The sequence below is a fragment of the Eucalyptus grandis genome, chromosome 6, assembly GCF_016545825.1.
Source record: "Eucalyptus grandis isolate ANBG69807.140 chromosome 6, ASM1654582v1, whole genome shotgun sequence".
Taxonomy (NCBI): Eukaryota; Viridiplantae; Streptophyta; class Magnoliopsida; order Myrtales; family Myrtaceae; genus Eucalyptus; species Eucalyptus grandis.
The window spans coordinates 19,792,100-19,814,443 of NC_052617.1; the positions used below are offsets into that span (position 1 = coordinate 19,792,100).

The 22,344-nt window shown below is 35.8% G+C and overlaps 2 protein-coding genes across 2 annotated transcripts in view; both read left to right on the forward strand.

Annotated features, from left to right (window-relative positions):
* Positions 1–12,270: 12,270 nt before the first annotated feature.
* The window catches only part of LOC104453184 (geranylgeranyl transferase type-2 subunit beta 1-like), a 102,724-nt gene continuing 92,650 nt past the window's right edge, over positions 12,271–22,344 (forward strand). The window contains exon 1 of the mRNA XM_039316022.1: positions 12,271–12,293. The gene's annotated coding sequence lies outside the window, so the exon portion shown is untranslated. The remainder of the gene's footprint in view (positions 12,294–22,344) is intronic.
* On the forward strand, positions 13,024–14,218 carry LOC120294936. The gene is made up of 3 exons (XM_039316030.1): positions 13,024–13,302; positions 13,473–13,655; positions 13,953–14,218. Exons 1-3 carry the CDS (start codon positions 13,180–13,182, stop codon positions 14,124–14,126), a joined length of 480 nt encoding a protein of 159 aa, XP_039171964.1. The 5' UTR covers positions 13,024–13,179; the 3' UTR covers positions 14,127–14,218.

Below are 22,344 nucleotides of genomic sequence, written 5' to 3' on the forward strand. Positions count from 1 at the left end.
TTAAAATGGCTCAAGGATGATTGTCAATTTCGTCATATCTTTTGATTTATAATTGAATCTTCTAAATATAAGTCATAAATCAAATCACGTAAATTTAATATTTGATTCATTTCTTTGTTTTTGCATTTTATTCAATTTTTTTTCCAAAAAGGAATATGGTTTGAAGGAAAGTGAAACCCAACTAAAAGATATTCAATATGATCAGCATTACGGGGTATTGTTCTTTTATTGCCATTTTGTCCATTGAATCGCCGTGTGTACCTTTCACTTTCCTTCATTTTCCATGATTCTATGGTCACATATATCTTATTTATTTAGTTTTGGGCGCAACATATCAAGAAAACCCTAAATTTGCAACTACAATCTCGATATTAAATAAGTCCATTTTGCATTATTTGACATAGATTTTCATGATGTTTAACATAAATCATTTTCATATTTCATCTCTTAATAATTTTTCATGAGAAATTGAAAATCATTAGGAATATTATCCTTCAAAATTTGAAGTAATGAAGCTCAGATAGAGCCTAGCCGCAATTATTTATTTTTTGGCTTGTTTTATTTATAAATGTCTTTCATGGCTTTATTGGTTGCTTTGACTTGTTGACTAAATCGGTGCACTGTACGAAGTCTTCGAGAGGATGACTTGTCCACATTTATTTTATCTCATTCCAAATCATTGGACTCAATTAACACCGATTTATAAACGCAAACCACTCCATCCACATACGTTAGATTAGTTCCATTCACAGGATGGCTAGCAAGACACTCTAGCAATGAGTAAGAGACACCATGATCAAATTTGAACAAAATATTGTTTCAAGAATAGCGTTCAAAATACACGTAATGCACTCATGATGATTTATAGGAACTCAACTCTGCACAACAATCCTTTCTATCACATGGCAATCGGATATCATAACTATGGTCATATTCGATGCACTACTTTGTTCAACTTAGCGACACCTTATGAAAACGCTATGGAAATGTACATCCTATGCTTTTAAGCCATTGCCTCAAACAATTGAAATACACGTGCATGATTACTTTTTAGTAAATTGGAAGATCGCCATATTACAAAATCCCCAAAAGATGCCAAAATGCCATTCATCAAAATCACGCTTTTACCTTTTTATCAATCACGCATGTTGCGCGCAACTTTAATAAATCCAAAAGGTTTTAGGCATATGAAAATCGATGTTATCGAACGATTAGTTTTTGGACCTATTACTTTGAAACCTAAAGATAGGCCATCTGCCGTAGAGACAATGCCTTATGAAAGAATGTAGTTATTGATCAAAGGAGAGTTGTCATCGAAGGTGTTAGAGATAGTTAGATATCTTCTAGAGATATTTAGGAAATTTTCTTTGATTTTCTATATCTATTTTGATTATGTATTTGTGATTTAATTTCATTGGATAGTCATCTATTGAAGCCTACAAATAGGCTCTCCATGTATTATTTTCCATATATCCTAACATACACAAATTCTCATTTTCTCTCTTTTGATTTTTAACATTTAACTCGGTATTAGAGCTGACGCACCGATGCTGCCTAAGCACTCTAATGCACATCGCACACCGCCACTCAACAATCAGCGGCATCCCCATTGTGTGCACAAGTCTAATCTAAGGAAGTACTAAATTGAATCCATTCCATGATGGCCATGTTTCGACGTCAACTGTACCAACCGCGTTTCCCAATGGAGCCTTTATCACAAAAGTGGCTTTTCTTTGGATGGCAGCCGCATAAGCCACATCACTCAGTGGCAATTTTCCAAGCTAGTCATATGCCGCATCATTTAGTTACTATTTCGGAAGCTAGCCGCATCGACCGCTTGCTATGTCCCATTCAATTCTCGAACTTTCGCTCGTTGTTTCGACAAGTCAACACCACTATCAAACCCGCCGTCCTCAAACTAGCTAGATTTGAAAGTTATTTCAAACTCAAGCCTTATTCGCCATGAGTTTGATGGAGGATGTTAAAGATAGTTAAATATCTTCTAGAAACATTTTGATATCTCCTCCGATTCTCTATATCTATTTTGATTATGCATATATAATTTGTTTTCCTTTAATTTCCCTAGATAGTCATATATTAAGGTCTATAAGTAGGCTCTCTATGTACTATTTTATGTATATATATATATATTGTAATACATACAAATTCCCAATTTTCTCTATTCCCTTTTTCAACATTTAACTGAAAGCATGCCTACACAAAGGTTTAAGTGCCTCTTCATTGCTCAACCCACAAATTCATAATTTTGAATTTTTACTTAAGCCGCCTCGAATTGGAATGCTATCGTCCCCAATGGCAACAACTAGTGGCAACAAGTATGCTGGTACCAAGATACAAAGAATTCACTCTGATTAGTTTTTTGATATGGTTGTCCTCATCGACATCATCTAATACAATTAGTATCTATTAATGTTTATCAATGTCACCACTCTAGAATATCAAATAGCAGATAATAATTTTTCTTGCAACTGGACTAATAAGCCCTTAGTTACCCGGGTTTCCCTCATGTCATCAAAGCCGTAGTTTTTCCCAAAGCGAGGACGTAGTTCTCTATCCGAGTGGTCAGAGGAAATGCAATGATGGCCTGTCCATGGCGGTGATGCCATCACATCATGGTGTTGCTTTGAGCGAGGAAAGAAAGAGAGACCGTGCTGGCCTTGACCATAAGAGACGACTTTGCTCAGCTGAAGAAAGGTAAAAGAGAGATTGATGATGGCCACGGCTGATATGAGACAAAGGGCGAAGGAAAACGACGAAGAAAGTTGCAATAATGGGGTCTTTTAATGATGGCTCCTCAACTGTTTCCTTTCTTCTTCTTTATTTGGCATTTGCTTCTAGGGGAAAGCAAAACGACGAAGAAAGTTGCAATAATGGTGTCTTTTAATGATGGACCGTCATTGTTTCCTTTCTTCTTCTTTATTTGCTTGTAGTGAATTTTCTTCATTTTTCTATTTAAATATGAAGAGGAAAGAGCCCTTAATGAGAGCTCCGAGAACTGCACAGAGGAGATTGAAAATTTCCTCTTAAAAGTTTTGATTCAAAAAAGGTTTTTTTTTTCGTGAAATTACACAAAATGAAGCCAGTCAAATCTTCAGGTCATTCTTTTCTTTTATGAGATTAAGAGATTATTTCGAAAAAAATTATGAGAGTTAAACACAGAGTGATTAATCATATTTGAAGGATGCCAATAATAAAACTTCTCATAGATTCTGCCGTTCATACAACAGTTTGGGTTTTCATAAGTCGAGTGCTTCAACTTAGAAAAAATGTTTCGCCTCAAGTATATCGTTCTAGGAAAGACGAGGAATCCAATCAGTCGTTGTTAACCTTTACATGAGGATATTGTCTCATTCTAGCTATTTGACATGGTACATGAGAAAGGAAATAATTAAGTCATAACTCTGGTTCTAAAAAATACTTATCATCAGAATTAAAGTCTTTATGCTAGATAAGTTTTATCAATCTTCGAAATCAATTTGGGAGATTTTCTCAACAATCTCCATTTTTTTATAATGACAAAACTTTCCAAGCAGAACTTAAGAAAAGATTTTAAAAAGATTTAGTAATCAAATAGCTATATTGAAAGCAATGTTTTAGATAAGGCACAATGCAAATTCTATAAGAACTTTGCTGATTTTGTAAAGATAAGTACAAACTTCTTACAAAATATTGAGCTAATTAGAGTGAATAAGATTTGTAAAGAAATTCCTTGATTTGTGAAGAAATTCCTTACTTTGATTAGAATAGATTCAAGAAAACTTCCTTTTTTTATATAGCTCCTCGTAGCAAAGATCACAAAAGATCTTCATCTACATATGGTGTTTTGCTTTTCTTGCATTTTCTCTTTCTTTTTGTCAACATCACAAAAGAGACAATAATATTGGAAGGAGTATCACATAGAGAATATGCTATTCAGCTCATCTTCACACACAATCTTTCAAAATATATTTAGCATGAAACGAAATTTTCATAAACATCTTATAGATGCTAGGGTGAACATAAAATAATTGCAATATAGCTCATGTTATTCTAGAATCAAATACCATATACATCAATAAATATATATCAATGATAACATATGCAATATATAAATTTCATATACATTTTTTATCATAATAAAACGATAATGGAAATATGAGATTTATAATGACAAAGGGTAAGTGAAGTAAGAAATATACTAACCAGATCATGTAGAATTTAGCAAGTTCTAATAGACATTATATTTTCTTCCATAATCAATAGGAGGCAAAAATTAAATTGACTTAATTAGGATTTTCTCACACTTAATTTACACTCCCTTTCAATTTAATGCAACTATGAGATGATCGTGGTTCTTCTCCTTTACTGTGCATCCACTTTCTCATTCTTTAATAAATTTAACAAATTTTGCACCTAGAGGAGAATTTTCGCTCCTTCGAAAATGGTTTGGAATCTTCGCAATTTTTCGGATCAAATTTTCCAAATTTTAGATGAAAAGATTATTTGCCACCTGCAATTTCTTGTAAAAGAGATAGCAATATTTGCAAAATATAGAGAATATCACGTACTTTCCATCCTTGAATTCGCGGATTAATTTTGCCAGTTAGAAGATATGCTTCTAACATATAAAAGCACGCATTAATTTCTTTCAAGATTAAAAAGATTCTAATGTTTAAAAGAAAATCTGATTTTCAAATGTTTAAATCATTTATAATTATTCTATAGCCATGGTTAAACATATTTATATAGATACAAATGGAATTTATCTATATATATGCATAATAAGAAAATAGTCCTATAGAAAAGTTTAAGTTTAAGTGCATTTATTTCAAGTGAGAAGTTCGTTGTTCGTCAAATTTCAACTGTTTTTTTTTTTATTTTTGTGGATTGGACATTTTAGCAATAATAACATTACATTCATTAATGGAAAGAGCTTTCTTGTATTACATTCTTAATGTGAAAAGCTTCTCCACCATATCATCCTCCTTTACAAATTTACAAAAGAAGAACAAGCCCATTACATTAAAAAAGGAGAAAAGGCTGTTTATTGTAAGATATGACCACAAAATTCTTGATTTGAACACCCGAAGTCCGATGCCACTTTCGTTAATGAGAGACATCATTTTGGACGTTTGTATCGCGTGACTCACGACATTTAATTAAAAGTGACGGACAGGCAACTTCCTAGAAGCTGCAGCTTTTAATTAATAGTAAATGAAGTTGATGGTTTCAGAAAAAACCAGATGCAGGACAATTATGGAGATGTACCATTGAAAGTGACGGACAAGCAATTCCCAGAAGCTGCAGCTTTTAATTAATAGTGAATGAAGTTGATGGCTTCAAAAAAAGCAGATGAAGGACAATTATGGAGATGTACCACTTTTTTTGGTTGGTCGAGATGTACAATTATGGAGATGTACCATTTTACACGCCCAATATCTTTCGCCTTTCTTCTTGGTGCCTTTGAACTTTTGAATTAAAAAAAAAAAAACTCCATTTTTCAAATGTTTAAATCATTTTTAATTATTCTATAGCTATATCTATAATTAAACGTATTTATATAGATAAAATCACAATCTATATAAATGTATAATAACAAAATATTCCTAAAGAATATCTCTCATTATGACATATGAGACTTTGGACAATTAGAAGATTTTCCTTCAAACTATTGAGATTGGATTTGCTACATTCACCGCAAAAATGCTCCACCTAAGCACTACCTAACATTATGCTTACTACTCACTATGACGTATTTGTTTTGATCTCTTCCCCTTAAAGACTTACTTTTTATCATAATTAATTACCTTCAACCCCACAAATATTGCAATATACGTGCCTTTATATTGAAAAGCAAATCTTTTACAACACTTATTGTCTTATTGAAAACTATTAGAATGCGAGCATGATATAATTAGTGTGGTTTGGACATCAGCCAAACCTAATTATATAAACATTGAAATATATCTCAAGTCGGAGCCGGATTAAACCGGATCGAAAGATACTTATCGACATTCGTCCTCTAATCAAGAGTGGTGAGAGGAAATGCAATGATGGCCTGTCCATGACCATGGTGCCATCCCATCATGGTGTTGCTTTGAGCGTCGAAAGAAAGAGAGACCGCCCTGGTCTTGACCATAAGAGACGACTTTGGTCAGCTGAAGAAAGGGAAAAGAGAGAATGATGATGGCCACCGCTGATACGAGACAAAAAGGGGAAGGAAAACGACGAAGAAAGTTGCAATAATGGTGTCATTTAACGATGGCCGCTCGTTGTTTCCTTTCTTCTTTATTTGCTTCTAGTGAATTTTCTCTGTGAATACGAAGAGGAAGAGCTCTTAATGAGAGCTCCGAGGACTGCACAGCGAGATTAAAAATTTCCTCTTAAAAGTTTTGATTCAAAAAGTTTTTCTTTGTGAAATTACACAAAATGAAGTCAATTAAATCTTGTGTTAATGTTCATGTCAATCTTTTATGAGATTGAAATATTATTTCGAGAGAAATTATGAAGGTTAAATATAGAGTTATTAGTTGTATTTGAGGGATAAAAACACAAATTATATTTGAGTAACTCAAGTATTATTATAATCTCCATTGCATTGTAATTTCATGGTTTTCATTTCCTCGTGGACGTAGGTCACATAACCGAACCACGTATATTTAGTGTTTGATTTATTTCCTTATTTTGCGTTTTTATTCAAGCACTTGTTTTATTTCCAACAATAAATATTGTTTGAAGAAAAGTGAAACCAAATTAAACCATATTATAGTCAAGATCAAACCAAGCCAAACCATTTTATGTGGCTTGATTCGGCTTAATGGTTCTTTCTGCATTTATTTTACCTCTTCATCATACGTAACCAATTTTATTTTACCTCTAATGCTATGAATTAGAGCCAAACTAATCCACACTATGCGAAAATCAACGGTGGATGAATAAATCTATACGAATAACCAATTTTCTCTCTACCGCTTTTTTTAGGGTGCAGTTTAGCTAACCGTCCTCCGTCAAATGATGGAGTGACAGTCAACTAATAACCACACAATTCGCATGGATTCCATCTTTTACCCTTTTTTTTTAATTTTATGTTTTCTTATTGCAAGCTTAAATTGAGAGATAAAATCATAAGAGGGCCCATGCAATCAATTTTCACGAATATTATGAAAGAAAAAATAAATTAGATGTCCAAATATAAATAATTAGAAGTAAAAAATATTGTCATCCACTAAAAAGAAATCGTTCATCTCAATAAAATATATCGAACAATAATTTTTCTTGTGACATGACTAGGCCCTTGGTTTTTAGCATTTCCCTTGTGTCAACAAGAAAGTTGCAGTTTTTCCCAAAGCGAGGATATAGCTAGTTAAAGATAACCTTGGCGAGTGTTGTTTTGCCGATGCTACCCAATCCATAGATTCCGATGAACCGCATACTGTCAAAAGTGATGTCTGAATAAATTGTCTATCGTTTCTATTCGGTCCTCCATTCCAACTAAATCTTTGGTCACTTGCCTTTGTCTTGTCTTCACCTTGACCACAATCTCATTAACAACCGACGTGATAAGATTCCCATAGCTGCCACAATGACAAACAATATTAATTGAGAAAAGGTGACAAATTTCCATGTTGACAAACAATTTACATATATCAAATATTGAATCAGCCTCAATTCATTTTGAATGCGCAGCTCTTATATTTTTGTTAGATTGCACATTTCAGAAACAATAATGACATTACATTCGTTAATTGGTAGAGCGTTTTGTTACATTCTTAATGCGAAAAGCTTCTCCACCAGATCATCCTTCTTGAAAAATTTACAAAAGAAGAACCAACGCATAACATTATAAAAGGAGAAAAGATGTTTATTATGAGAAATAAATAATGAAATTCTTGATTTGAATGCCTGAAGTACGGTGCCACTTTCTTTAGTGAGAGACATCATTTTGGACATTTGTACCGAGTGACTCACGTAATTCAATTGAAACTGACGAACATACAACTTCACAGCAGTTGCAGCTTTCAATTTATGGTCAATAAAGTGGATGGCTTCAGAGAAAATGAGATGAGGGACAATTATGGAGGTCTACCTTTTCACAAGCCCAATTTCTTTGGAGTTTCTTCTTAGTGCATTTGAACTTTTGAATTTATGACCATTTTTTAATTAAAAAAAAAAGCTGATTTTCAAACGTTTAAATCATTTATAATTAGTTTATAGCTATATCTATGGTTAAACATATTTATATAGATAAAAACGGAATTTATCCATATAAATGCATAATAAAAAATATTCCTAAAGAAAAGTTTAAGTTAAATGCATTTATTTCAAGTGAGTGATTCATTGTTAGTCAAATTTCCGCTGTTTTTTTTTTTTTGGACATTTTAACAATAATAACATTACATTTCATTAATGAAAAGAGCTTCTCCACCATATCATACTCCAGAAATTTACAAAAGAAGAGCAAGCACATTACATTATTAAAGGAGAAAAGGCTGTTTATTGTGAGATATAATGACAAAATTCTTGATTTGAACACCCGAAGTCCGATGCTACTGTCGGTAGTGATAGACATCATTTTGGATTTTTGTATTGCGTGACCCATGAGATTTAATTGAAAGTTACGGACAGGCAACTTGACAGCAGCCGTAGCTTTCATAAAAAATCAGATGGAGGACAATTATGGAGATGTACCAGTATTTTGGTCGGTTGAATACAATTATGGAGATGTACCATTTTCACACGTCCTTTCCCCTTTCTTCTTGGTGCCTTTGAACTTTTGAATTTAAAAAAAAATTCTGATTTTGGGCGTGGAAAGAAAGAGAGACCGTGCTGGTCTTGACCATAAGAGGACGACTTTGCTTGGCCGAAGAAAGGGAAAAGGACAGACTGATAATGGCCACTGCTGACATCGGACAGTACAGAAGGGAAACGAAAACGACGAAGAAAGTTGCAGTAATGGTGTCTTTTAACGACGACCAGTCGTTGTTTCCTTTCTTCTTCTTTAATTTCTTCTAGTGAATTTTCTCTTTAAATTCGAAGAGGAAGGGCTCTTAATGAGAGCTCCGAGGACTGCACAGAGGAGATTGAAAATTTCCTCTTAAGGGTTTGATTCAAAAAAGTTTTCTTCGTGAAGTTAGTCAAAATCGAAGCTGATTAAATCTTGTGTTAATATTCAAATTGAGATATTATTTCGAAAGAAATTATGAGGGTAAAAAACATAGAGTTATTAGTTGTACTTAAGGGATAAAAACACGAAGGATATCTGAGTGACTTGAATAAAATTATAATCTTCGTTGCATTGTAATTTTATGTATAATGGAATTGTGTGCTCCTTTTTCGTGAACGTAGATCACACAATCAAATTACATAAATTTGATAGCCGATTTATTTTCTTATTTTGTATATTTTATTCAATCACTTGTTTTATTTTAATAATAAATATGGTTTGAAGAAAAGAGGAACCAGGCTAGACTGTATTATAGTTAAAGATTATAGTTGAAGATCAAACCAAGCCAGACCATTTTTTTTTTTTTTGGGTTTGATTTGGCTTAATCTTTCTTTCTTCTCTAGTTTTCCTCTTCATCATTTGTAATTTTATGAGAAAAAAACCAAATTCCATGTCACGAAACTTCCAAAGCGAGATGCCCGAGGAAGTTGCTGGATCACCAAGCAAGCACAAATGGCCCCTTTTGCGAGGTGATGCTTGCCCTTGGCATGATCAATCTCAACTTGTTTCAATTAATTATTTCGCTTGATTGAGAGTCACCAATAACTTTTTATGAACCAATTAGGAGTCAAGTAAAATGCCGGAGTCCGTCTTACTTCTGCAAACATGAGATTTGTGGGTCAGGGGACTTGATTAGGCAAGATATATCTCAAGCCCAATGCTGTATATTTTCTCTTTCTATTAAAACAATTATTCATGTGGTCTTCCCAATCTTAGTTTCCCATTTTATTCTCAATGTTGAGAAAGGCAGGCGATCATGCATAAATTCACTCAAGCAAACACGTATAAAATCCACTAATACTGAGACAAATAGAGCAAATAAAAGGTAGGAAAATAAAGGACCCAACCCGTATCAGGGAAACAAATCAACAAAAGCCTTGTTATAAGGTTCCGGGACATGCCCCTTGAGCTATTAATAGAAACTCAGTGTAAAATCTCCAAAATAAACTATGGCTTAAAACCAGAAAGTAAATAACTGATACCTCATGAATATATATAAACTACTTTCCCAAAAAGAAGTATTACATCAAGAAATAAAATCTACTTAATGCTATATAAAGTGCAATGCAATGTTTAGAAAACAAAATCTATTTATGATTATGCATGATTCCTAAATTATCCTCCTAGATGTATATATATATATATATATTAATAAAATCTATCTGTTTTTTTGCTTTTTCACATTAACCCCTTCAATATATATTATAATGAAACGAAATTAAACTAAAAAATAACTAAGTGCCGAGATAAATTTGAACTAGAAACTAGATACCAAAATAATATGTTATATAAACCCAGATTTTCGTGAAAATTTGCACTTTGTTGCGTTGGAATTTCAACCTAAACTTCTTGTGGGAATGAGCTAATAAACACCAGAAAATAAAGAGAACTAAAGCGATATAATGCTATGAATTAAAGCAAAACCATTCCAAAATATGCGAAATCAAGGGTGGATGAGTACATCTATACTAATTGCCGAAATAAAATATTCATTAAAAAAAAATTCTACGTTGTTACAGGTCTGAAGTGTTAAAATTGAATCACATCATGTCATGTTTATGTTTGCTGAGACACGAGGAACAATCAACATGAACTAACACAAAAATCCACGCAGGTTCTTGATTTTATTTACTTTCTTCTTTCGTCTTTCTTTTCACACGTGCAGCATAATTCCTTTTCACTTGTGCTGGTCGGATAAGGCTGTCGCATATTTCCCTCTTGGTCTAGCCCATGAAAGGGAGCCAGGGTCGTGCGGGCTTGGACTCGGAAGTTCAAATAAATTCATGGCACATTTTGCGTGTTGGAATCCACTCAAATTCAATTCACAAGCGGACTAATTTAAATGAAATTCGTAGTCAGGTTTCACGCTTTCTTTGGTGCGAATGCATTATTCCTAACAAAATGTTGGTACTATCTAAATGCCATAAATGAGGATGCAAAAAATGTGCAATCTCAAAAAATTTAGATATTAACAGTCTGCGTTGACAACAATTCATAAATTCACACAAAGTGAAAATCAAACCTATATAAATAGCTATTTCATGTATAAATGGTAAAAATAAATAGCAATATCAATCATTTATACAATGCGGTGTCACGGTTTTGGTTTGGTTTCAAAAAAGTTGAAACCAAGCCAAAGCACAAAAAAACGATTTGTTTCATGGACGACATGGATATTGTTAAGAGGGACCCTCGAGCTCGAAGGGAAGGTGTTTTGGTTGCCAGCAACATCGTGGAGCTTGGATTAAGGCAAGGCTGCCTCCATCAAGATTAATAGGGAAAGCAACGCTATCAACCCATACATCCAAATGCCGCGAGAATCGATCCAGGCATACTGGTTCGAGACGAAGGCCCCCGCAATCGTGAACTGAAGCTTCATGGATATCATGATTTTCTAGAATACTTTCAAAAAGATCATACTTTCAAGAATATTTTTTACACATCATTGTATACTTTCAAACACAAACGGACATGGCACATGAAGTCATGCCAGGGCGTAAAATGACAAAGGAATTTTCCTGATGACATCTCTAAAAATATCATAAGTCGCATAAGTAATGTTAGGAATTATTTGAGAATTGAATTTAGATGACGAAATTGGAAAATGTGGTACTGAAAGAGCGTTGTGGGAAGTCTAACCCCTTCCCACACATAAATGAATCCTTCGACAACAAGTTTCATTGGCTTTTGCAAATGATCAATATTAAACGTGGACCTAGTTTCCAATCAGCCTAATTTTTTTAAAATTGATTGGCAGTTACTCCATCTCATACTTAGTTGAGTGGACCGAAAAAAAATTATATTCTTTTATATAATAATAGACCGTAAAATCTAGCCAATAAAATGGGCCCAAATTCTGTCGGCCCCAAAGCCTCTTAAGCTTTTGATTTCCGAAACAAAAGAAGCCATTCGTTCCTCAAGAAGATCGAAGCCCGTTGCGAAAGGAAGCCACAGCGGTCCAGCCGAGTTGGAAGACTCGGAATCTTCAGTCGAGCGAATAGCGTTTTGGGGTTTCTGAATCGAACCCACGTCTTCATTTTCACTCAAGTTCATCTTTTTCGATCGACCGGTAAGGTCTTCTGGGAACTTCTGGGTGTTTTCCGCTTTGAATCGTCGCGCCAGATGCTTCTGCTCTTCAATTTGATTCTTTTTTATTCTGTTTAAGTTAATTTGCGTTGATTTTCATCGATGTTGTGACTGTTTTTGCTGGTTAGATCGTCTTTAACCTGGAGTTGTGCGGTTTCTAGCTCGGGTGGCTAGAAAATAAGAAAGATCTGTTTTGGTAATCAAGATAGATAGTAGTGTAAGGAGGTGAAATTTTGATTTCAAAAATGTTATGTCGTGGTTGTTTTTGAGTGGTAATTGCTGATGGATGTCCGTTGAATTGCTTCAGTTGAATTTGCTTGTTGGTCTAAATGGCCTGCTTTCTTTGAACTGGAGATTATTTTATGCTTGAGTCGGATATTGGGAATGCAAGTAATTTGAGCATGGAAACATCTTCTCCTATTAGAAATGGAGATGAGCTTCTTTCCCACTTTTCATTTTCAATATGCATGCGATTGTTCAAAACAAAGTTGAACATAATCTGTTGTTAAATATATAGGATCCTCATGATCCTTGATGACCTCACATAATTTTGTAATAGTATACTTTTTGCGCTTGAGTTGCTGAGATCTTACGTGGCATGTGCAAGATTTGATTCCATGTTCAAAGATACATAGTTTCTTATTGACAGATGGGGAGCTCGCTGGCAATAAACATGTCAATACATATTGTCCGTTGAAAAGGTAGGTATGAAATTTCACAATCCTCTTCTTGTTTTCTTGTCCACTTCTTGCCAGTTACTGAAAATGACTTGGCTTATGTGGACCTGCCATTCACATTTCGGAGTTTACTGATTTGAGTTTTTGGGTTGATCTTGCACTCAGAAAAAGGATAGTTTTGAGTCGGTGGTTATGGAGCACCTGAGATTGAATGGAGCATATTTGGGATTGACCACTCTAGATCTTCTTGAAAACTTGACACCGTGGATTCAAATGAAGTTGTTTTGTGGATCCTGCAATGCTAGCTTGAGTCTGGTTTGTAGTTATTTATCTCTTGGCTTCTTTCTTAAGTACCCATGAAAAACATGCAGTATTTGAAAGAACGATCAACATTTTAGCTCGGGATTAACAGATTGCCTTTATTACAATAATGACCACATCTTAGGGGTGATTAGTGTTGCTTTATTCATCATCTTTTATTATAGCTTCACTCTAAGGGACAAAGTGCATGTCACCTACGGCTGCCTATACGAGTGTCTTTGGTGGAAACACGGGACATGTTCCGCATCTGCTGTATACGCTCGGTGCCGTGCAAGTTTTGGCCCCTTTTTGACAAGTTACATGTTCTTGACATCAACAAGGAGACAGATTGTATCCTTTGGAATGAAGTATCCTAATTTGCCAAACTCTTACATAGATGCAAGTTCCTTGGTATTATTTTATGTTTTTATGTTTTCAACATCATGAGAGTAATAAACTTACCTTAGGTTCTGTTTTCCATGTAAGAGCTCAGATTATGTCAACTTTTTAAATGTTGTAAAATTTTGATTACGGTTATTTTATAGTGTGAGTATTGCTAGCCAAACATTGATGAGGGCTCTCTCTCTATGGAGATCGAAGTTGCTATTGTTGGATAATCTCTGGTATTAAATGCTCTACATTGTTGTGCCTGAACAATTATTTAGACATCAAAGCACTGCAAAACGACGATGGATCTTTCTCTGGGGATATATGGGGCGAAGTTGATGCTCGTTTCCCTCCGAAGATTCAGTAAATGTGGAGAAGGCTATAGGTTATATAGTGAGTCGCAAAACTTTGGATGGCGGGTTTGGTTGCACTCCTGGTGCAGAGTCTCATGAAGGGCAAAGTGTGTCATAACCTTACGCCGGATCTCTTTCGCTGGTTTCTAATTTCTGATTGGTGCTTAGTAAGTCATGTATTTGCTTAAATACATGGTGGTCTTCTAATTATGCTCCAATGAACATCCAAAGGATAAAACCGAGTTGCCACAATTTTAAGACATTCCTTAGGACTAATCTTAGACTTGAGGGAAGTATAACGATTCCGGAGGAGAATTAGGCATAAAAGAATGAAGCACCAAGCAAGTAAATTAAGATGCACAAGAGCCTAACCAAGCACCTTGCTACAAAGTGGCTCATTTTTCTCTCTTCTTTCAATTCAAATAAGAAGATATTTGCAAAATAGAGAACAGGAATGTAGGAGCAATCATGAAGCGATAAGATTTGGTGTTCTTGCTTCAATAGATAACAAAGCCGTGTGTATTTTGTTTAGCCAATTGTCCAGTCGGCCACGTAGTAAATTTGACCTATGGAATCTCAGCCATGTGCAACAGACCTCATATTACCAATGGAATATATATATAGACACACACACCTGAATATTCCATTTTAATTATGGATGATGAACCAAGAAGAGAAGCATTGTTTGCTTCATTTTCAATCATTGAGAGCTCTTCACAGGTAATAAAGAGACAATGGATACTCATTAATGCGACCATTATCCAAACCTTAAAATATACTTACAGACAAACTCTTCACGAGAATATGTTCAACATCCTATATTGAAAGTTTCGTGCACTTAGCAATAACATTCATGGGAATGGTTTGATTCTCATATGGTCGATTGCAAACATTTACATCGCCGTTCTCCATCAAACCTGTTTCTAGAATTTTAAAGCTTTCTAATCTCAAGTCAGCCCACCAAATAGACATAATTCTTTTAATACACTAACTAACAGATGCACAACACTCTGGCATATGATTCCACTCAATCAAGCAGTCTACAAAAGCATAGCAACATAACTAGACTAGGCATACAAATAATCAAACAAATGCAAGAAAGCAGACCCTTATACAACTATTACCATATTAAGCTAGAGCATGAGCTCGAGCTCATGCTTAACTACGCAAAGATAAATCACACCATTACATTCAACTAAACACCAACTGTCACACCAAAAAAACAGCAACAAAAAAAAAAAAACTGTCACATCACTCGTACCTGTTCTTCAGCGATTAGCTAGTGATCCGGAGCTTGACTCTGCCTTTTTACTCCTTTTCTTTCACATTCTTGTGTGCACGCATTGGGCAAGTATGCTTTTTGGGGAATCGGATATGCGGTCGATCCTGACCTCACAGGCTCACAGATCATCCCTCTTTACACGCGGCGGGGGAACCACCTCGCCACTTGTGATGGCGAGGGAGGTGCTCACCATCGAGCGCGCAATTGGACAAGCTGGGCTTGCGGTCTACCGAGGGTCGGTCGTCTCCTTGTGAGTTTTCTTTTTTCCCAAAGCGCGCGAGTCGCGCATGTGGGCACCGACTGCCGAAAAGTTGGAAAAGTAAGTCTTCTTTTTTCAATCTATCGAATTCCTTACAGAAGTGGTAAATACATTATTTGATCCATATCACGGTTCATTTGTAATCACGACGTAATACGAGACGTGAGACCGATATCAAATTTACTACAACATCGCAGTTCTGCATTTAAAAAATGAGGGAACAAGAAAAATGGGAAGAAAGCAGTGCTTTATCATAAAGTTGTGTTCAAGTCCGACCATGTATTTAATTATTGCTTTGCCTAAACTTTGTATTATCGATGTAATCAAACCAATGATTGTGCCCTCCACGTAGTAAATGACACAATATACATGAGATATAATCCATCTCTTAGGCATTGAGAGAAATGTTTCATAGCAATGCTAAAGTTTAGATGACCAATGCCAAAAACTTCCCACTTTTCTTTTGCAAGTTATCTTCTTGATATGGCGTAACGCTACTGGAAACCCTTAAACTTTAGAATTTTGTGCAATGTTGTCTTTGACTTTTTTTTTTTTTTTGCAATCAAATTCTTTAACTATGATTTATCCATTCACATTGGATCTTACATTACAAGATGAAAAAAAAAATGCTTATGTGACCGTTAAATGCCAAGTTGACTCAATGTGGCTCTTGTGTCCTTATCAGAAAGATTAAAGAAACAAAAAAAAAGTAAATTTTCTTCATCGAAGAAAATTTGGAGCGACAACACCATCTTGAGCCCAAGCCCACAGGCAATTTGTCGATAGTGTTCGAGTTTGATGAGGGGTAAGGACAAAGGTCGGACCACTTTTCAATAGAAGCCCACCCAATTGGCTTCGACTTTTGAAGCAGAGAGCGGTGGCTTCAGCCGCCCGTGGCTTTCTCAACGGTGTTGCGTTGATTTCCAACAGCGTTGTGAATATCGGAGATGACTAGAAATTCTTCGTGTCTTTTTCTCTCATATTTTAAGTCAGTCATATTTTGGGCCTAACCCAGCCCAAAATTAAATTAATGCCAATCCAAGAGGACTTGTTTAGGCCCGAACCTTTCAACCGGGCCTGAAGTTGATCGGGTGGGACATATTTTCAATAGAAAAGCCACCCATTTGCAACTGTACTTCCAATTACTACACACCAAAGGAACTCGCGAACTCATTGCTACACCATTCTTTATTTGCGATAGACAAGCAAGCAATCCTATTCTGTAACATGGAAATGGCAACAATTTATTGCTTATGCCTCTTCAGGATCAATTTTTTCCCAAAAATCAACCAACTAATATTAAATTAGCCCCAATAGCAACCGGTCACGATATTCCAACAATATTAACCCTAAAGCAGTGAATATGGTGCTGAATATTAAAGCAAGGGAAAACCAACACCCACATATTTTACGTGAAAAACTCAATACATGAAAAATCATTGGGCCAGTCAAAATCTTCCACTAATCATTAATAATAGCAAAATACATAATAGTTTATCTCTAATAACACAGCTAGAGGCTCTTCACATTAGCAAAACATCATCACAGCAAAGGTGAATTAATACAAAGATGCAAGAAAGATCTAACCGCTGCAGAGAAAATTAAGAGACAATTTGGAGAAGATTTTAACAAACAAAATCAATCAACTTGTAGATCTTGGACTCATGTATAGCATACCGAACTTTCCGCCAATTCCAACAAAGTTACACTATTGAATCCGAACTGCCTCTTCTCTTTTTCAAAGCAAAGCTCTCCGCCTCTTTCTCTTTGTAACATTGAATTGCTCTTCTCTATCTTCTAAATCAAGAACATTCAGCCCTATCTTTTTTTCTTTCCTTTTTGAATTTAAGATGATGAGATAGGGCTCGCAAGAGGTGGATCCAGCCCAGCAAATCTCCCCCTCTGCCTCACAAGGGAAGTTCCATCATACCCACTTAATCTGTACAAAAATTAAGTTTCACGATTAGCAAGGTTTAAGTCATCATATCATATCCATTATTATCGGTGTAGACTTTCTCAAGTAAGAAAATTTTCTTTTTTAATTTTTCTTGGATCCAATGACAAGGATAAAGCATCGGTCTTGAGTAAAGCAACCAGACGCATTTCTAGTGAACATCAATCTTATCTTCAGCAAAATGACAAGGATTAAAGCGTCCCGCATAAAGTTGTCTTGTATTTGCATGAATAGATCTAATCTTGTTAGAGACAAGACCGCTCATCTCTAACTAATAACAGCAGCTACCAAAGAGTTGATATATCTAGGGCAATATCATGAATCGCTCTCTAAGGATAAACACCCTCTAGAAATGCCATGAGGGTGCCTCGATGACACCACAGATGAAGTGCCCTGTCCATGGCCAATCGCATGTCGCCTAAGAATGGACCTAACTTTTAGTAGTAACAGACCATACATAAATTTGTTACAGCAAGTAAGCAATAACCCAAGTAACCAAAACGGACTCTGCTCCTAGCAACAACTTCTACAGATTCCTGAGGGCGCAATCTTGATTTTGTGTTTGTAGCTTCTTCAAGCCTAAACCACCTTCACATGTTATAAAACTAAGGGTCGTGTTATAACGAGTTTGTACTTGGGTTTAATATCCCTTTTCAAATGGTGAAAATACAATATTGAAATGGAGATATCAGTTCCCCTATGTCTTGTTTAGTTTGCTTGCAAACCATACATGATTGGAGGTTGAGATCAATGGAGTAATCTCAAAAGCCTAAATTTCAAGCTGCTAAAGCATGTGTGTCTACAGTATTGTCTCTTTTATTATCTAATCTTTTGTTTTGATAGGGAATTTTTTCGAAACATACTAAACTGACTTCAAACGCACTTTTGCAGCCATGATATTAGGTTATAGCAGGGTTGTGTTTGTCCGAGACTACATGGGTGCATAGCTTAGAGGGAATTTAATGAAATATCGATCGACTAAATTAAAGTTCAACGCAATCAAATGCTAAGCTCTTAAGAAATACTGCCCGGTAGAGAGACTTGATTAAGAAATTTAGCCAAAGCTCTAATAATTATGTCGTGTTTGTTTCACAAAAAAAAAAAATGATCTAGAAATCATTTTTTAAAAAATGATCATTGTATCGTTCGAAATAATTAGTTAATAAATAATATTTTCATTATTAATAACAATTTATGTTTAAAATTTTGGTGAACGATAAAATAATTTCCCGATCATTCATTTTTTGTAAATGATGTAAGTAATATTTTTGAAAAATATTTTTGAAATTATTCATTTTCCGCAAAACAAATTTTCCGCAAAACAAATGAGGGATAAAAAAATCAGGAGAAGAAAACGGACAATTAGGCCCATTTTTCGTCGGCCCAAAAAGCTTTATGGGCTTATTAAAACCTACGTTCCTCAGAAAAACGAAATAAAGTTTCATCTTTCGGTCGACTTGAAGAGCATTTTTGGTTCTGAATCGAGCTCAAACCTTCGTTTTCGCTCTAATTCACCTTCGACGGATCGACTGCTAAGGTCTTCGGGGAGCTTCTGCGAGCGTTTTGCACTACTAATCGTCACGCCGCCGCTTCTGTTCTTCAATTTGATATCTATTTTGCTTTTTAAAGCTAGTTTCCGTTGATGTCGCGACTGTTTCTCGCTGATTAGATCGTCTTTGACCTGGGCCTGGCTGGTTTCTGGCTCGGGTAGCTAGAAAATGTCGGAGATCTCTTGTGGTGACTCTAATAAATAGTAGTGTAAGAAGGTGAGATGAAGATTTAAGAAATGTTGTGCCGCAGTTGCGTTCGAGCCGTAATTGCCGACGGGTGTCCGTGGAATTACTTTCGTTGGACGTGCTTGTTTGTCTGTCGAAATGGCGTGCTTTCTTTGAACTGGAGATTATTTTGTGCTTGAGGCAGAAATTGGGAATGCGAGCAATTTGAGCATGGACCCATCTTCTCCAATTGGAAAAAGAGATGTGCTTAATTCCCTTTTTTCCATGTTAATGTGCATGTGATTGTTCAAAACGAAGTTGAACATAATCTGTTGTTAAATTTATAGGATCATTATGATCCTTGATGACCTCACGAAATTTCGTAATTGTATACTTTTTGCGCTTGAGTTGCTAAGTTCTTATGTGGCATGCTTAAGATTTGATTCCATGTTCATTGATATGTGGCATCTCACTGGCAGATGGGGGAGCTTGCCGGCGATGAACATGTCAAGTACATACTGTATGTTGAAAACGTAGGTATGACATTTTTACAATTCTCTTCTTGTTCTCTTGTCCACTTCCTGCCAGTTACTGGAAATGACTTGGTTTTTCTAGATCTGCTACCATCCAGCATTTCAGAGTTTACTGATATGAGTTTTGGGTTGATCATGCACTCAGAAAAAGGATAGTTTTTGAGTTGCTGGTTATGGAGCACTTTAGATTGAATGAAGCATGTTGGGGATAGACCACTGTAGATCTTCTTGGAAAGGTTGGCACTGGGGATTCAAATGAAGTTGTTTCCTGCAATGCCTGCATGAGTCTGGTTTGCATTTATTTGTCTCTCGGCTTCTTTTTCGCGAGTACCTGCGAAAAAACATGTAGCTAACAGAATTACCACTCCACATTCAATCAAATATATATTATTTGACAGTATGCTTAAGATATTAGCTTGGGAATAACAAGTTTCATCTATTACAATGATGACCACATCTTAGGAGTGATTAGTGTTGCTTTAGTTATTTATATTCTAAAACTTGACTCTAAAGAACAAAGTACGAATGACACTTAGGGCTGCTTGTGCAGGTGGCTTTGGTGCCAAATATTGGACATGATCCTCTGCTGTATGCTCTCAGAGCCGTGCAAGTACTGGCCCTTTATGACAAGTTAGATGTTCTTGACATCAATAAGGTGACGGATTGTATCCTTGGGAATAGAGCGTTTTAGATTCACAAGTTCCTTGATGAACTTACCTTAGGCTCTGTTTTGCATTTATAAGGTCAGATTATGTTGTGGAATTTTATAACGTGTATATTGCTAACCAGACATTGATGAGGGGGGCTTTCTCTATGGAGATTGAAGTTGCTACTGTTGGATTATCTCTGGTATCAAATGTTATACATTGTTGTGCCTGAACGAAGATGAATCTTTCTCTGGGGATATAAGGAGAGAAGTTGATGCTCGGTGTCTTGTCCTCATCTTTGATCAATTATTATTTTTGTGCTTCTTGAGGATGTTTCTTAAATAATTGACATCCCTTCACCACTTTTTCCCTTCGAAGATTCTCTCATTGTGCTATATGCAGTCTTGCGATACTAAAACGGTTGGATTCGATAAATGTGGAGAATGCTGTCAGATATATAGTGAGTTGCCAAACTTTGGATGGCGGGTTTGGTTGCATTCCCGGTGCAGGGTCTCACCTGAAATGATACCATTGCAAACAGCCTTGGCTTCCATCTTGATGGTATAATCACTATGTGAACCACTGACGTCTAAGATATCCTAAGACAGCGCACTAATGTCCTTGCTCTCTCAACTAATCTACGTGGTAGTATTTAATAGTTGGAGAAAATCATTCGGTCTAACAGCTATATCTACAAGGGACTATTTGTCGCCAAAATGCCAACTAAGATTCCAGAATCTCGCCATACCATCAAAAAAGGTAAAGAAACTTCAGAGTGGCCTAAGATATTATTAAGCTACGATCTTCACAAGACAAGGATCTCCTTAGGATCAGTAAGACTATAGTCTCATATAAATTAAATACGGTTTAATCTTGGCGACAGTATATTTTGAGAATGTAAACTCGACGTCAAGGCATACTTAATGAATTTCATAAATCATCTGTTTCAAATAATTTTTCTTTGCAATTCCTAGGATCCTACAATGTGCATTTCAAGAAGTCTACATTCGGGGACATAGCAGGTCCACAATTGACGGCAAGTATCCCAATCTGAATAACCTCAGGACTTAGTAAAGTAGTAATCATGAGATTAAGAGAACCGCTTAAATCCTAGAATGCTTTGCTAACTGAGCAAGGAAGCACACTTCAAACGCGTAAGACCCGCAATGAGCGACAATCAAAAATTGCATTCTCATAAGCAGTCACGGAGGGCCTCAAAAGAATTGCAGTTCTTTCCTCCCCTAGCTAAGCAATAACGAAAGTTTCTCCAGTCCAATGTCCTACCCTTGAATAATATAGAGCAAATCTAGCAACCCAACCCAATCTAGAAACTATGTCAGCCTCATGCTGGAGCTCTTTCGCTGGTTTCTAATTTCTGATTGGTGCTTAGAAACTCATGTATTTGCTTAAATACATGGTGGTCTTCTAATTATGTTCCAATGTACACATCCAAAGGATAAAACCGAGCTGCCACAGTTTCAAGACATTCCTTAGGACTCATCTTAGACGTGAGAAAGTCGGAAGGAAGGAATTGCTGATTCAGGAGGAGAATTGAGCATAAAACAATAAAGCACCAAGCAAGTAAATTAAGATGCAAAAGAGCCTGACCAAGCACCTTCCTAAGTGGCTCATTTTTCTCACTTCTTTCAATTAAAATTAGAAGATATGTGCAAAAGGGAGAACAGGAACGTGGGAGCAATCATGACGCGACAAGATTTGGTGTTTCTACTTCAACAGATAACAAAACCGTGTGTATTTTGTCTAGCCAATTGTCCAGTCGATCACGTAGTAAATTTGACCTGTGGAATCCCCAACCATATGCAGCAGACCTCAAATTACCAATGGAAACCACAACTGCCCCAAATATAAAGAAAAAAAAAAAAAACCTAGATATCCCATTTTAATTCTGCATGATGAAGCAAGAAGA